A 17997-nucleotide genomic window follows, 5' to 3' on the forward strand; every position below is an offset into this window, starting at 1 on the left:
AAGTGGAGTTCAGGTGTGTGTGTGTTTGTATTTCTACCCTTCTGGAGACATCAACAAGGACCGGTAATCAAGTTAGGACCCAAATCCTGGTCCCAATATGGAAAACCATTGCACTGTCAAAGCGCTTTGAGTACCTTGAAGGTAGAAAAGCGCTATACAAGTATAACCCATTTATCCTTTATTTATCATCTAATAGAGAATGTCTCATTTGCACCTCTGGTGGTGAAATCTATCAAAATGGAGGGTGGTCCCAAAAAGGAGGGATTTTTCAAATTGACTGTGTGTCGGTTTTAAAAGTGCTCCGCCTCTGGTCAACTTATGAAATAATAAGTGTGTGTAAGAAATTGAAATGCGCTCTCTTTGGCCAAAATTAATTAAAAAAAGCAAATACATATGTATACAGAGACATACTGTAATAATTTGAAGTAAATAATGAAGATTAAAAACCAATTACAAACAAAAAATTATTTTTCTCACAATGTGTCGACTTTTTTCTTATAAAATTGGGAACAATTTCTCTTATTCTTTCTGTTTCTGTAATATTACAACATTTTCTCGTAAAATTATTACTTTTTTATGTAAAATTATTACTTTTTTATGCAAAATGGTGACATCGGTCATATAAAATTCTGACTTTTATCACAATATTGCCAATTTTTTTGTTATTCTTGTAAAATAGTGACATTTTTGGAGTAAAATGATGACTTTTGTCATTATTATTATAATATTGCCAACATTTTAATGTTTTCTTATAAAATTGTGACTTTTGTCGAGTAAAATTACGACTCTTTTCATAAAATTGCCAAAATTCTAAGCTTTTCTTGTAAAATCACAACTGTTATTGAGTAAAATTCCAACTTTTATCACAATATTGCAAAAATGTTCAGTTTTTCTTGTAAAATTTCGACTTGAGTTGAGTAAAATGACGACTTTTATCATAATACTGCCAATGTTTTTCTTTTGAAATTGTGACCTTTTTCTTGTGAAATTCCAACTCATTTTTCACAAAAAGCTTTTTAATTAGGGCTGCAACTAACGATTAATTTGATAATCGATTAATCCGTCGATTATTACTTCGATTAATCGATTAATACTCGGATAAAGGAGACAAACTACATTTCTACCCTTTCCAGTATTGTATTGAAAAATACTGGCACCATACTTGTTTTGATTATTGTTTCTCAGCTGTTTGTACATGTTGCAGTTTATAAATAAAGGTTTATAAAAATAAAAAAATAAAAAAAACTATATATAAAAATAAATCCAACGAATCAATGACTAAATTAATCGCCAACTATTTTTATAATCAATTTTAATCCATTTAATCGATTAGTTGTTGCAGCCCTATTTTTAATATTTGCATAGTATGTATATATTATTAATGTTGTAAATACAAATCTTTATATATATAGAAAGGGTTAGTCCTAAAGAGGTAGGCATTTTTCAGAGGTCTCAAGAAGGTAACAAATACCTGAATGTGCGTGTTTGTGTGTGTGTTCTTGTATTTCTAACCTTCTTGAGACATCAACAAGGAAAAGTACCTTCCATATGAGGACCGGTGAACAAGTTAGGACCCAAATCATGGTGCCAATATGAAAAAACCATTGCATCTAATAGAAAATGTCTCATTTGCACCCCTGGTGGTGAAATCTATCAAAATTATCGTGGTCCCAAAAAGGAGGGATTTTTCAAAATGACTGTGTGTCGGTTTTAAAAGTGCTCCCCCTCTGGCCAACATATGAAATAACAAGTGTGTATAAAAATTTGAAGTGCTCCCCCTCTGGCCAACGGATGTAATAACAAGTGTGTGTAAGAAATTGAAATGTGCCCCCTTTGGCCAAAATTAATTTAAAAAAATAAATCAATCTGTATATAGAGAAATACTGTACTAACTTGAAGTAAATCATGAAGATTAAAAACCAATTACAAACCAAAAATACAAAATAAAAAAAATAAATAAAAGCTTACCTTTTTTATATTTGCATAGTATGTATGTATTATCAGGCCCGGCCCTAACCAATCTGGCGCCCTAGGCAAGATTTTAGGTGGCGCCCCCCCCACATCGGCAGTGAAGTGTATATACTCACAAGAAACCGAATAGCTTTGTCTTTGACCTTTTTTTTTACTTAAAGAAAGCAAATTAACAATCAGAATAGTTAACAAGAATAAAAAAAATATGGATAAATAAAATTAATACAAAAAATAAAAATGAATATATGAAATACAATATTTTTTACATACATAAACACAAAATAAAACGTGTCAACAAGTTGCATAAAATAAATTAAAAATACAATATAAATAAGGCACTGCACAAAACAAGATATCAAACCAGTATGACTTTAACAACTATATTACAAAAAAAGGGGATCCTACAGAGTTTTCTATTTGTGCTTTTTAATATTGCATTAACTAGAATGACTTACAAATTACTGTACACCAGGGAATACTGTAATTACCTAACGTTACATTATTATTTTCCATAACAATTTAGCCCCCTACACAATATTAACCCGACGTTAAAACAGAACTAGCTATTTATTGATTAGCAATTGCCGAATCATGTAACATTAGCTTAATGCTAAAAAGCCAGGTACTATCACATTCTGTAACAGACAAATAATTTCATGTAGGCTAACGTTACCTACCTGCTACCTCTGTCTTTTTCTCGCTTCTCCTCTTCTTTTCTCTTTTTTCTTCCCTGGGCACCTGACAGTTTTGGCCGTTTTGACATCTTGTGTTGATTTTTTTATGTGGTGACGTCCAAAAAGAGTCATGATACGGAAAGGGAGGGGGCGCACCGTGCCGGGGGGGGGGGGGGGGGGGGGGGGGGGGGGGGGGGGGCGTAATGTTGTAACAAATAATATTTCTATTTAATGGGCTTTACTTTGCATTTTAATTAACGTGGGATTATTTTATGTATTTAGAAATAATAGTACCAACTTTTTTTTTTTGTTTTTGTTTTTTTTCCTCCAACATTTGTGGCACTGGCCTGGCGCCCCCTGATGGTCGGCGCCCTTAGCATTTGCCTATACGGCCTATGCCACGGGCCGGCCCTGTGTATTATTAATGTTGTAAATACACATCTTTATATATCTAGAAAGGGTGGTCCTAAAGAGGTGGGCATTTTTCCACAGGTCTCAAGAAGGTGCCAAATACAAGAATGTGTGCGTGTGTGTCTGTGTGTGCGTGCGTTTGTGTGAGCGTGTGTGTGTGCGTGTGCACGTCTGTGCGGGCGTGCAAGTGGGTGTGTTTGCGTGCGCGTGCGTGTGCGCGCCCCCAGCAGCAGCCCACTTACCGCCACACTTGCCCCAGCTGCAGGATGTGAACGGCGGCCTGCCACAGCCAGATGGTGGCCAGCTGTAGGCGGTCCCTGCCGGGATAGTGGCACCCCGGGGCCACCGAGCCCCGCTTTGTCAGACCCTCCACCTCCCCGAGCCCCCCGCCGGTGTAGTCCTGCACAAACCAGCGGAAACTCAGGATCTGCACCAGCACGGAAGGCACCAGCACGAAGAAGAGCGTGAGGCCGAACCACAGGTAGTCCCGCCGCTGGTAGTAGTCCAGCGCCAGGCACAGGTCCGTGCCCACGTCCCAGAAGAAGACGAGGAGGGCCAGGATTATCCAGAGGCAGTCCAGCCACAGCTGCTCCCGGGGCGGGCAGTGAGTCTCCCGGACGCCGACCCCCCCGGACTGGCCGCCGCCGACCAGAGAGCCGAGGCAGGCGGAGCGGCAGCCCCAGTAGCACGCCGACGAGCGGCAGCACTGGCAGATGTGGAGCGCGGCGGAGTCCAGGGGCTCGTCCGCGTCGACGTCGTAGAAGTGGGCGAAACCCACCCCGACTTTACCGTCCGACTGCGCGGCCATGTTCCCCTTCCCGCTCGTCCCCTCCGGCGAAAAACACGACAGTCGCCCCGTGGTGCTTCCGTGTCACTCCTCAGACACCTGCTGTACGCTTCCCTCTGGGTCTCCTTCCAGCCCGGGCCGAGAGGAGCCATCAGAGCCCCGGAGACACCGTCACCGCATCAGCACCGGAGACCTCATCTGGTCCTGCACGCGCCGTCATCTCCAACCGATGACGTCATGCATCGTGCTTTTTTTTAAATTCATTTATTTTTTTAAGCCGGCGTGGGGAAAAGCGTCTCTCGGTTACTCTCACCTTGCCCTCCGAAACCCTTCCGTATCCGGGCAGCAGTGCCAGCTAGGTGCGGCCCATGCCCGGTCCTGTCCCGTCGCTGCGCCCTCTAGCGGAGAACAACTTCAGCCCGGTGTGACACATCTGCACGCGCATGCGCATAGCAAGTGCGGGCTTCGTGGAATGACGGAATGTGCTCTGGGGGGAAAAACACCTCCACCTGACATTCTAGCCTACGTCATCATCACACGTTTAGCTGTGTTTGAAGGAAAAAAAAAACCCAAAAAAATCCCCACATTCAGTGGTTCTTAAACCTTTTTCACCAAGTACCAGCATAATGACCAACATTAAAATACAGTAGCGTAGTAGGCCTAAGTTTTCATTAAAAACAAAGCCGAGGTTTTATTTAACAAGTATATTTAATATTTTTGGCAACAGTTACATTACACACAGTTTGAACAGTAACACTTTGTTTGAATATAGGAAAATAAAACACTGTATTTTAATCAAGTGATTTTTTTTTGGCGTACCACTAGATGCAGCCTGCACACCACTAGGGGTACACATACCACTATCCAATAGAACATTTATAGAAATTATTGTACATTCCATGACATATTTGTCCCCTCTGTTTTTTAGATATACAAACTTTTGGAGACAAGCCTCTTGGTTGTCAAGGCGACCGTAGGTGTGCAGATGATGCTGACACGGTACACGTTTGTCTATCTGCTTTTCACATTTGAGTTTTTTACTTTTTTTTTAGATTATAACGACCATTTTTGCACTGAGTTGTACTGACTTATTTGACACTGAATTTTTTTATAGTGATTTTTATACACTTATTTTTTGTACACTGAATTTTAACAGAGGGAATGTTTTAACGCACTAATTTTGCTTACACATTTTTATTCAATGACATTGTCCGCATCATTTGCATGTTTCCAAGAATTAATTGATGGGAAATAAATTAAGTCAATAATGTACTTTTTGTGTGCAAAACACCAAATTAAACATAAATGTGCGTGGCTGGGATACGAATCCCTGTACCGCCATTAGCCAGGCCAGCACTAATGCTGTGCAGCAGCGGTCACAATGGAAATAAAAGCGAACGTTTGCCAGTATTTTCTTATCAGTGACAGAGCAGGAAAGGACAAGGCATACATTTGCGGAACAATTTCAAATAAAGTGGCCTGTCATTTATTTATTGATATGTTATCCTTTTTTTTCTTTATTACTTTATTGTAATGATTTCACATATTATACAATATATTGTCCATTAACATTGCACCCCCCCCCCCCCCCCCCGTTAAAAAAAAAAGACATACAAAATAATTTCAGTGTATCATATATTTTAAAAAAACAACAAAAAAATGCTTATCTGGTAAGCATAGGTAAGGATGTCATATCTATTTAAATGATGAAATAATGAGTATTTCATTAGGACGAGCATGATCTTCTGTATATATGTGTTTTTTTGTACCAGTTCTTACTCAGTTACAGTGTGAATGTGAGTATACTATACTTCATTACGAAAATATATAGAATAGCGGCCAAGCCCGTGAATGAAATATTATTATTTTTATTTTTTTACAGATGAATAAATGGCAACAGAGTCCCTCATTGCATGAATTATAACCACTAATATTACTGATACAAACATGAATTATCCAAATGAAATATACCGTACTTTAATTCCAGGCCAAATGGTTGACAAACCGGACTCCTCTAACAAGATGAGAAGGACCACTTTCTGTTGATGAGACTCCTCAGGGGATGTCGTGTGACTCATGCCTGGAAGAACACAAAACATGCAATTAGTCCAATTGTGGTTTTGATGCGCTGGGGACTCCTAAGTGACTGCACTGTACGCAGTAATTAAGACGTTATCTCGGGTCGGTCAAAGACTTTGCTGCGGCATCATTTAGGAAGGAGATGTTCTGGTTGTGTGTAATGGAGATGCTGAGCAGGGGATTCAGGCAAGTTTCATTGTCCTTTTGCCCTTTTTTTTACATCTTCTTTTTAGAGTGTCGTCCTGAGAACCTCAGTGCATGTCACTTACAGTTGCACCCACGTCTTCGTCTTCTTCTCTCCTTTTTCATTGAAATAGTCCATCTCCTGCTACGTAGCCAAGATGGCGATTATCGAGGTTGTTAGTGTCCACCGTTTCATACTGAGCATTTCAGTTCGGTCTTGTGTATAAAGGGTGTCCCAATCCGATAATGATATCGGTTCAATATCAGCAAAATAACAAGTATTGAATGATTTTTTGTATTTGCCACATTTTGTTGTGACTCGTTTTGTGACTCACAACTTCATTTTGTTGTGGCCCGCCATATAATTTTATTGTGGCCCGCCACATCATTTTGTTGTGACTCTCCACATCAGTTTTTTATGACTCATCACTTAATTTTGTTGTGACTCACCACATCAGTTTTTTATGACTCATCACTTAATTTTGTTGTGACTCACCACATCATTTTTTTGTGACTCGCCACTTCATTTTGTCGCGACATGCCGCTCATTTTATCATAGCCCGTCGTATAATTTTGTCATGGCCCGCCATATCATTTTGTCGTGGCCCGCCATATATTTTTTTTGTGACTCACTACTTCATTTTGTTGTGGCCCGCCACATTATTTTGTTTTGAACCGCTACATCATTTTTTTGTGAATCACCACTTAATTTTGTTCTGACTCACCACATCATTTTGTTCTGACTCGCCACATCATTTTGTTTTGGCCCGCCACATCATTTTTTTGTGACTCACCACTTAATTTTGTTGTGGCTCGCCATATAATTTTATTGTGGCACGAAACTTCAGTTGATTGTGGCCCGCCACATAATTTTGTTCTGACTAGCACATCATTTTGTTTTGGCCCGCCACATAATTTTTTGTGATTCACCACCATATCATTTTGTTGCAGCATGCCGCTCATTTAATTGTGAACCGCCGCGTAATTTTGTTGTGGCCCGCCATATCATTTTGTCATGACTCGCCACTTCATTTTGTCGTGGCCCGCCACATCGTTTTGTTATGGCCCACCACGTCATTTTTTTGCGACTCACCACTTCATTTTGTTCTGACTCGCCACATTTGGCCCCGCCGCATCATTTTTTTGTGACTCAACACTTAATTTTGTTGTGGCCCGCCATATAATTTTATTGTGGCCCGCCACATTATTTTGTTCTGACTCGCCACATCATTTTGTTCTGACTAGCCACATCATTTTGTTTTGGCCCGCCACATAATTTTTTTGTGACTCACCACTTAATTTTGTTGTGGCCCGCCATATCATTTTCTTGCGGCATGCCGCTCATTTAATTGTGAACCGCCGCATAATTTTGTTGTGGCCCGCCATATCGTTTTGTCATGACTCGCCACTTCATTTTGTCGTGTCCCGCCACATCGTTTTGTTATGGCCCGCCACGTCATTTTTTTGTGACTCACCACTTCATTTTCTTCTGACTCGCCACATTTGGCCCGCCGCATCATTTTTTTGTGACTCACCACATCATTTTGTTGTGGCCCGCCATATAATTTTATTGTGGCCCGCCACTTCATTTTATTGTGGCCCGCCACATTATTTTGTTCTGACTCGCCACATCATTTTGTTTTGACTCGCCACATCATTTTGTTTTGGCCCGCCACATAATTTTTTTGTGACTCACCACTTCATTTTGTTCTGACTCGCCACGGCACTCATTTTATTGTGAACCGCCGCATAATTTTGTTGTGGCCCGCCATATCATTTTGTCATGACTCGCCACTTCATTTTGTCGTGGCCCGCCTCATCATTTTGTTATGGCCCGCCACATCAATTTTTTTGTGACTCACCACTTCATTTTGTTATGACTCACCACTTTTGGCCCGCCCCATCATTTTTTTGTGACTCACCACATCATTTTGTTGTGGCCCGCCATATAATTTTACTGTGGCACGCCATTTCATTTTATTGTGGCCCGCCACATAATTTTGTTCTGACTCGCCACATCATTTTGTTTTGGCGCGCCACATAATTTTTTTGTGACTCACCACTTCATTTTTTCGTGGCCCGACGTATAAGTTTGTTGCGGCACGCCGCTCATTTAATTGTGAACCACCGCATGATTTTGTCGTGGCCCGCCATATCATTTTGTCATGACTCGCCACTTCATTTTGTCGTGGCCCGCCACATCGTTTTGTTATGGCCCGCCACATCATTTTTTTGTCACTCACCACTTCATTTTGTTCTGACTCGCCACATCAGTTTGTTGTGACTCGCCACATCATTTTGTTTTGGCCCGCCACATCATTTTTTTGTGACTCACCACTTCATTTTGTTCTGACTCGCCACGGCACTCATTTTATTGTGAACCGCCGCATAATTTTGTTGTGGCTCGCCATATCATTTTGTCATGACTCGCCACTTCATTTTGTCGTGGCCCGCCACATCGTTTTGTTATGGCCCGCCACATCAATTTTTTTGTGACTCACCACTTCATTGTGTTGTGGCCCGCCATATAATTTTACTGTGGCACGCCATTTCATTTTATTGTGGCCCGCCACATAATTTTGTTCTGACTCGCCACATCATTTTGTTTTGGCCTGCCACATAATTATTTTGTGACTCACCACTTCATTTTTTCGTGGCCCGACGTATAAGTTTGTTGCGGCACGCCATTCATTTAATTGTGAACCGCCGCATAATTTTGTCGTGGCCCGCCATATCATTTTGTCATGACTCGCCACTTCATTTTGTTGTGGCCCGCCACATCGTTTTGTAATGGCCCGCCACGTCATTTTTTGTGACTCACCACTTCATTTTGTTCTGACTCGCCACATTTGGCCCGCCGCCTCATTTTTTTGTGACTCACCACATCATTTTGTTGTGGCCCGCCATATAATTTTATTGTGGCACGCTACTTCATTTTATTTCGACCCGCCACATTATTTTGTTCTGACTTGCCACATCATTTTGTTTTGGCCCCCCACATAATTTTTTTGTGACTCACCACTTCATTTTGTTCTGACTCGTCACAGCACTCATTTTATTGTGAACCGCCGCATAATTTTGTGATGGCCCGCCATATCATTTTGTCATGACTCGCCACTTCATTTTGTCATGGCCCGCCTCATCGTTTTGTTATGGCCCGCCACGTCAATTTTTTTGTGACTCACCACTTCATTTTGTTATGACTCGCCACTTTTGGCCCGCCCCATCATTTTTTCGTGACTCACCACATCATTTTGTTGTGGCCCGCCATGTAATTTTACTGTGGCACGCCATTTCATTTTATTGTGGCCCGCCACATAATTTTGTTCTGACTCGCCACATCATTTTGTTTTGGCCCGCCACATAATTTTTTGGTGACTCACCACTTCATTTTTTCGTGGCCCGACGTATGAGTTTGTTGCGGCACGCCGCTCATTTAATTGTGAACCGCCGCATAATTTTGTTGTGGCCTGCCATATCATTTTGTCATGACTCGCCACTTCATTTTGTCGTGGCCCGCCACATCGTTTTGTTATGGCCCGCCACATCATTTTTTTGTCACTCACCACTTCATTTTGTTCTGACTCGCCACATCAGTTTGTTGTGACTCGCCACATCATTTTGTTTTGGCCCGCCACATCATTTTTTTGTGACTCACCACTTCATTTTGTTCTGACTCGCCACGGCACTCATTTTATTGTGAACCGCATCATTTTATTGTGGTCTGCTACTTCATTTTATTGTGGCCCTCCACATAATTTTGTTGTGGCCTGCCACTCATTTTATCGTGGCCCGCTGCTTCATTTTGTTGTGGCCCGCCGCATCATTTTTTTGTGACTCACCAGTTCATTTTGTCGTGGCCCGCCATATAACTTTATTGTGGACCATCACTTCATTTTGTCGTGGCCCGCCACTTAACTTTTTGGTGACTCACCACTTCATTTTGTTGTGGCCCGCCATATAACTTTATTGTGGACCGCCACTTCATTTTGTTGTGACTCGCTACATCATTTAATAAAAACAATAAAAACATGTTAATATAAGTCCATGTTCTTTAAAATTGGAGAGGAAAATGTTGCACATGCAATTGCATATGTTCTGATGTTCCGAGCATGTTTTGGGGGGGTTACCAAAAATAAACACTTCAACATTTGCTTGTCATCTTAATTTACAAATTCAAAGCAAGTTATCTATCACTCTGTAAATGCTCAACTCTGTATTGGCCAAAATTCAAGGCTCTGATATATCGTAAGTGGAAAAAGTTGTATCGGGGCACTCCTAGTCTTCACTGTACTATCCGGGTATGGAGAGCGCTCTGAGTTTTGGTGTACTTAAAATACCAAGTCTAAATATAAGTGTGCAAGTTGAGTCACAGTCCTGTTTTCCAGCAAGGCGCACCTGGAGCTGACTAGCATTCAGCTTACTTCTAAAGCACAGAGCTCCAGCAGGAGGATGCAGAATTGTTACATTCTTCTGCAGTTCAGTCATTGAGAGAGCTTTACTGCTTTTCTCTGCGGCTTCCATGACACCCACCATGTCTTTCCATCATCTAGTCCATGGGTGTCAAACTCTGGCCCGCGGGCCAAATTTGGCAACCCTCCTGATTTTCTCGGGAGACTCCCGAATTTCAGTGCTCCTCCCGAAAATCTCCCGGGGCAACCATTCTCCCGAGTTTCTCCCAATTTCCACCCGGACAACAATATTGGGGACGTACCTTAGGCACTGCCTTCAACGTCCTCTACAACCTGTCGTCACGTCCGCTTTTCCTCCATACAAACAGCGTGCCGGCCCAGTCACATACTACAAAAGTTTGTATATGCGGCTTATACACGCACACACACAAGTGAATGCAAGGCATACTTGATCAACATTTTATCCTCCCCATTTTATCCAGTCTTCATTGGCTTCCAGTTAAATTCCGCATTGAGTTTAACATTTTAGTCCTGACATTCCGTGCATTGCATGGTGGGGCCCCTCATCACTGACTGGTTATGCCCCTACTCTTCAGGGCGCAGCCTCTGGTCTTCAGGCCAGGGTCTTCTAAAGATCCCAAAAACTTGTTTTAAAATCCATGAGACCTGGCATTCCAGGCTATAGCTCCCAGACTCTGGAACAATTTGCACCAGTCCCTCTGTGATCTTGACTGTGTTGAAACCTATAAGAAACATTTGAAAACTTCTCTTTTTACTGAAGCTTTTAGTTAAAGCGCCTTTTAAAGGCCTACTGAAACCCACTACTACCGACCACGCAGTCTGATAGTTTATATATCAATGATGAAATCTTAACATTGCAACACATGCCAATACGGCCAGGTTAACTTATAAAGTGCAATTTTAAATTTCCCGCTAAACTTCCAGTTGAAAACGTCTTTGGATGATGACGTATGCGCGTGACGTAACCAGTGAAACAGAAGTATCGGTACCCCATTGAATCCAATACAAAATAGCTCTGTTTTCATCTCATAATTCCACAGTATTCTGGACATCTGTGTTGGTGAATCTTTTGCAATTTGTTTAATGAAAAATGAAAACTGCAAAGAAGAAAGTTGTAGGTGGGATCGGTGTATTAGCGGCGGACTACAGCAACACAACCAGGAAGACTTTGACTCGGATAGCAGACGTGCTAGCTGACGCTAGCCACCGACCGCACGGATGATCGTGGTGAAGTCCTTCGTCCTTCCGTCGATCGCTGGAACGCAGGTGAGCACGGGTGTTGATGAGCAGATGAGGGCTGGCTGGCGTAGGTGGATAGCTAATGTTTTTATCATAGCTCTGTGAGGTCCCGTTACTAAGTTAGCTTTAATGGCGTCGTTAGCAACAGCATTTTTAAGCTTCGCCAAGCTGGAAAGTATTAACCGTGTAGTTACATGTCCCTGGTTTAATAGTATTGTTGATCTTCTGTCTATCCTTCCAGTCAGGGATTTATTTATTTTGTTTCTATATGCAGTTAAGCCCGATGCTATCACGTTAGCTCCGTAGCTAAAGTGTTTCGTCGATGTATTGTCGTGGAGATAAAAGTCACTGTGAATGTCCATTTCGCGTTCTCGACTCTCATTTTCAAGAGGATATAGTATCCGAGGTGGTTTAAATTACAAATCCGTGATCCACAATAGAAAAAGGAGAGTGTGTGGAATCCAATGAGCCAGTTTGTACCTAAGTTACGGTCTGAGCGAAAAAAGATATGTCTTGCACGCATTCTAGTCCTTCACTCTAACGTTCCTCATCGTCGCTTTCTCAGTCCGAATCTCTCTCGCTGCTGGTGTAAACAATAGGAAAATATGAGCAGTCCTTCCTCCGGTGTCGTCACGCTATTTCCGGTAGGGGCAAGTTTTTTTTTTATCAGACACCAAAAGTTGCAAACTTTATCGTCGATGTTCTCTACTAAATCCTTTCAGCAAAAATATGGCAATATCGCGAAATGATCAAGTATGACACATAGAATGGATCTGCTATCCCCGTTTAAATAAAAACAATTCATTTCAGTAGGCCTTTAAGTATCCATTTCAATCCACTTTGTATTCTTTTTATGATGTTGCCCCTGTTGTTTTGATTTAATTGTTGTTTTACTTCCTCTATGTTTTGTACAGCGCTTTGTGATTTTATCTGTGAAAAGCAGATAACACTAATATTTTTTGTTCAGGGGATGACTTAAATCAATTGCAGGAAGTCATTATGGAAGAAATGAGTAAACTAAAAACTTGGTTTGACTATAATAAATTGTCATTAAATCTGACTAAGACTAAGTTAATGCTGTTTGGAAATAGGACACGTGAAACAAGGGTGCAGATACAAATAAATGGGGTGGATATTGAAAGGGTTTTTGAAATAAAATTCCTTGGAGTTACAATTGACGATCAAGTTAACTGGAAATCACATATAAAACATGTACAATCTAAGCTGTCAAGAAGCATCTCAGTAATAAATAAAGCAAAGCAGGTTCTGGATCACAAATCACTCCACATTCTTTACTGTTCATTAGTTTTACCATACTTAACCTACTGTGTGGAAGTCTGGGGGAATAATTATAAAAGCTCATTAAATTCAATAACTATACTTCAGAAAAGAGCTGTACGGATCATCAGCAATGTTGGATATCTGGACCATACTCACTCACTATTCTTACAGTTAAAAATATTGAACTTTAATGATATTATTTTGTATTAAACTGCACAAATAATGTATAAAGCCAAAATAAATAAATTCCCAGGAAGCATTCAAAAATTGTTCAGCACACGAGAGGGCGGTTATAATTTAAGGGGGAATTTAAATTTCAAAATGCCATTAAAAGTTTTTGTATTTCAATTTGTGGAGTGAAATTATGGAATGGTTTGAATGTGGAGTTAAAGCAATGTCCAAACATAAACCAGTTTAAAAAGAAGTATAGGTACATGGTATTCCAGAGGTACAGAGATGAAGAAGGGCTTTGATATTGGGTTGTTTGTGTTACAGAAGAGTGTGGGGCTGCCCATTGAGGCAGTGGTGTTGCTGTGGTGGCATGGTACCATTTCCATGATCACTAGTGGTAATGGTGTGGCTATGTATGTGTGTAGTGTGCATATGTATGTATATATCTGTAATGTATGTACATTATATACAAGTTCATTAAGTTTGTACATTGAGTGAATAGGTAGTTCTAGCTCAGAGTAATTTATGATTTCAAGAAAAGGGGTGGGATTAAATAAGTGTAAACTTCTTCTCACTCCTTTTCAAATATGTAAAAAAAGAAAAAAAGAAAAATAAAGTCCAATGCTCATTTGTTTTTGTTTTTTATTCTCCATTGTTTTCATTTTGTTATAATGGCTGTTAAGGCTATAGCACTGTATTGGATCAGGCTTGCTCTTGTTTTTATGCATATTTGAAATAAAAATATATCAATCAAAAAAGCGCTTTATAAATAAAATGTACTTACTTACTTACTTACATTCTGCTCCAACAGATACGAAATGCTCAGTTTTTCCGAGATTAACCAAACAATGTGTTGATTACTGTGCTTATTTGCAGTGGTGTTAATGTGTACTCCGGCATGACAAAACCACTCTTATCACAAAGGTGTTTTTGTGAACTTTGTCACTGCAGAAAGAGCCAGGCGCCGACTTCTTTTCATCCTAAACCCAAACAAAGGCTCCTGTTGTCTCTCCACAATGCACGAATGGGAGGTAGGACCATCACGAATCTCATTAGTAATGCCTATTATTTATAAGGTTACACTCTAAAAAACGCTGGGTTAAAAACTACCCAATTTGGGTAGTTTTCTACCCAGCTGCTGGGTAAATACTGGACCAAACCAACGCTGGGTTGATTTAACCAAGCTAGATGGGTTATATATTCAATCCAAATACTGGGTCATTATAACTGCAATGCTGGGTCAATTCAACCAAATACCTTGGTTATTTTCAGGTTTTTTGTAGTCCAAATGTCATAATGATTTATGACTCCAACAGGCAGAGGTCAGTGTGGCAACTTGTAGTTTTTTAAGATTGGATTGGGTCACAAAAAATACCCAACTCCTTAGAAGTACCAAAGACTATAAAAATGGGACCCATTACCTCCCTGCATGGCACTCAGCATCAAGGGTTGGAATTGGGGGTTAACCCTGTAAGACCCAAATATAGAAAAACCTAAAAAAAAAAATAATTGACCTTTCAGATGTTGTTGTAGCAGGCATTTGATGCAGAAATTGAAGAGTTAAAAAAAAATGTTTATGTATGTTTTTTTCCGCCTTCCGCCCGATTGTAGCTGAGATAGGCTCCAGCGCCCCCCGTGACCCCAAAGGGAATAAGCGGTACAAAATGGATGGATGGATGTATGTTTTTAGAGAAATGTTGTAATATTGCAACATTGGGCTTTAATGGGAGCAGAATTTCTGTATTTGTACTCATGTTGTCTGAACAACTAAGGGTTCATTTGCAGGGTTGATTGCATACTTATCCCCATAACGGTATATACCAGGGGTCGGCAACCCGCGGCTCTAGAGCCGCATGCGGCTCTTTAGCGCCGCCCTAGTGGCTCTCAGGAGCTTTTTTAAAAATGTATGAAAAATGAAAAAAGATGAGGAAAAAAAAAAAAGTTTTTGTTTTCATATGGTGTCCGTAGGAGGACAAACATGACGCAAACCTCCCTAATTGTTATAAAGCACACTGTTTATATTAAACATGCTTCACTGATTTAAGTATCTGGCGAGCGCCGTTTTGTCCTACTAATTTTGGCGGTCCTTGAACTCACCGTAGTTTGTTTACAAGTATAACTTTCTCCGACTTCCTAGGACGTGTTTTATGCCACTTTTTCTGTCTCATTCTGTCCACCAAACTTTTAACGTTGTGCATGAATGCACAAAGGTGAGTTTTGTTGATGTTATTGACTTGTGTGGAGTGCTAATCAGACATATTTGGTCACTGCATGACTGCAAGCTAATCGATGCTAACATGCTATTTAGGCTAGCTATATGTACATATTGCAGGATTATGCCTCATTTGTAGCTATATTTGAGCTCATTTAGTTTCCCTTAATTCAATTTATATCTCATGACACACTATCTGTATGTAATATGGCTTTTAATTTTTTGCGGCTCCAGACAGATTTGTTTTTGTATTTTTGGTCCAATATGGCTCTTTCAACATTTTGGGTTGCCGACCCCTGGTATATACCATTAATAATAATCACACATTAGTTATATTTTTATGAAGTCATCTATTACAAATATAAAAAATATGAAACAAGATAAAACTCTTAAAAAACGCTTTTTCCCCCTCTTTTTTTCTTTTCATGACATTGGTCATGAAGACTTTCATTGGTGGTGAAAGTCCTAAAAACAGTCCCTGTCGTCTGTAAAACAAAAGCGAACATCACACTTTCTGCATTGTGTGTTGGTGTATCCTGTATTGCAGTGTCTGCAGCATCATCATCTCATCCACAGAGTTGTGCCCTTCTGGTACCACCTGCAGGCATTTCTCTCTGAATGAATCAAGCCAGAGTCTGAGTTTCCATAGTTTGTCTTTCTTTTCCGTCTCAGATACAGTCATGTTGTTTACAAAATGAATTGACATCAACAGGGATTGGAATCTGTGGCGTGGCATCACATCAGCAACAGGTGGTGGACCAAGTGGTCAGGGTAGACAATAGTGTCTGCCTGGTAAGTCGCTTTGGACAAAACTGTCTAAATTCCATCAATGTAAATGTAAATGGGTTAATGGCTCTAATTATCATACTAATTATCACACATTCAGGAACATTCCTTTCCCCAGAACTGAATTCTGTTGATATCCTTGGACAAAGTCATGGAATTTTAGGTCAGGCTGATCAATTAACTACATTTTTTAGAGATAAAACTTTTAAATCAGTCACCAGAACACAACACAAGGGTAGAATGTATACTATCCATGTATAGAGAAAATACTTCAGGCGGTGATGTAGTGGAGGGAATACAACCTGTTTGAGCCCACTGTAACAAGCCAGCTATTTTGACTACCACATTCACCCAGTGTTGTATAATTGCAACAATTATATAACAAGCTCTAAATGAAATTTGATGCCTCTGTTCCACAATAACTACATATGTACATGCTCTAGACATTGTAATAACAACCAAAAAATATATAAATACATTTTACTTACTTGAATCTGATGAATCCAATCCAATGAAACAAATAGATGTTGTTCGAAGGAAACCTTGAGAGGTTGTGTGAGTTCATGGCCAGAAGGCGTGACTTATAAACAAATGTACAATCCAATAGCCTTGTGAGACTGAACAATAGGAACCAATGACTATGTAAATGTGGTAACAAAAATAAAATAAATATAACATCATGTTTTTTAGGATGGTTAAAGGTAACGTTGTAATTTTACAACAAGGGCTGTTACAGGGTTAAATCACCAAAAATGATTCCCGGGCGCGGGCTGCTCCCTTCGCCTCCCAGGGGGTGAACAAGGGGATGGGTCAAATGCAGAGGACAAATTTCACCACACCTAGTGTGTGTCTTTAAATAACCCATAAATAACAGGCTCAACCCAGCATTTGGGTAGAAACAAAAACACAGCATTTTTTAGTGTGTAGTTGAGCTAAACCGAAAAATGACTTTAATCCTGATGCTACTGTTGTTATTAGTTGCCAGATTACGAGCCCTCACTTCCTGTTTCGGAGAAGTCGAACCCGCTGACGCGGGACATTGACCGGGCTCCAGCCGACGGCATTGTGAGGATGTTGCAGAGCTGCGATGCTGAGATGTTTCGCGGAGAAACAGGAAGCACTTACCAGGTCGCTGAGGAAACAGGAACTAGGTAGAACATAGACAGAATCCATTAAAAAGCATATTCATGTTGTTTTAGATGCTCCTGGGTGACCAAATGGTGAAAACCATGATGGAGTTAGCTGGGAAAGTGGAGCTCATCCTCAAGGTTTGGATGTTTGAGGGTTTTCTTCCTGTCAACTGTGACTCGTTCAAATATCTTTTGGTTTCTAGGAACCACAGGACAGCATTATTGTTCTAAGTGGCTGTGGGACCTCAGGCCGACTGGCTTTCCTTGTGGCGGTAAAACAAATAAAATCTTATCATTCAATATTTTTTCATGCTAATACTAATGGAATTTTCAGGAAAAAAAAATAAAAAATTCAAAGTTTGCATTTAATCAAAAAGACCCACCAGGATTTGGTGCCAATTCAACCAGCCGCAGTGATTTATGTGTGACCTTGCGACTTTGTTTAATCCCCTCAACTTCCACTCACACTTAGGCCATTTTCGCCGATTGAATTTGTCGCCGGGCAGCACTCAAACGTCAGCCGTCAAATCCATCAAATGTGTCCGTGTGATGGGCCTATGTTGTTATCAATGTTAGTAAAATCAAAAAGAAAAAAATAAACCTAAAATTTTTCAATTAAACATTTTCCAAAATGTTTAGA

The 17997-nt window shown here is 40.4% G+C and overlaps 3 protein-coding genes across 3 annotated transcripts in view; 2 read left to right on the forward strand and 1 right to left on the reverse strand.

Annotated features, from left to right (window-relative positions):
• LOC133657690 (XK-related protein 6-like) overlaps positions 1 to 4233 on the reverse strand; it is a 37229-nt gene extending 32996 nt beyond the window's left edge. The window contains exon 1 of the mRNA XM_062059309.1: positions 3299 to 4233. Coding sequence (XP_061915293.1) covers positions 3299 to 3864 — 566 coding nt within the window. The 5' untranslated portion in view covers positions 3865 to 4233. The remainder of the gene's footprint in view (positions 1 to 3298) is intronic.
• Positions 1 to 17997, forward strand: part of enpp4 (ectonucleotide pyrophosphatase/phosphodiesterase 4) — a 681324-nt gene that overhangs the window by 85736 nt on the left and 577591 nt on the right. The gene's annotated exons all lie outside the window — the stretch shown is intronic.
• gckr (glucokinase (hexokinase 4) regulator) overlaps positions 4212 to 17997 on the forward strand; it is a 44186-nt gene continuing 30400 nt past the window's right edge. The window contains exons 1-6 of the mRNA XM_062040990.1: positions 4212 to 4265; positions 4772 to 4820; positions 14181 to 14260; positions 17206 to 17355; positions 17427 to 17495; positions 17561 to 17629. Coding sequence (XP_061896974.1) covers positions 4212 to 4265; positions 4772 to 4820; positions 14181 to 14260; positions 17206 to 17355; positions 17427 to 17495; positions 17561 to 17629 — 471 coding nt within the window. The remainder of the gene's footprint in view (positions 4266 to 4771; positions 4821 to 14180; positions 14261 to 17205; positions 17356 to 17426; positions 17496 to 17560; positions 17630 to 17997) is intronic.

Source organism: Entelurus aequoreus, linkage group LG01, assembly GCF_033978785.1.
Source record: "Entelurus aequoreus isolate RoL-2023_Sb linkage group LG01, RoL_Eaeq_v1.1, whole genome shotgun sequence".
Classification (NCBI taxonomy): domain Eukaryota; kingdom Metazoa; phylum Chordata; class Actinopteri; order Syngnathiformes; family Syngnathidae; genus Entelurus; species Entelurus aequoreus.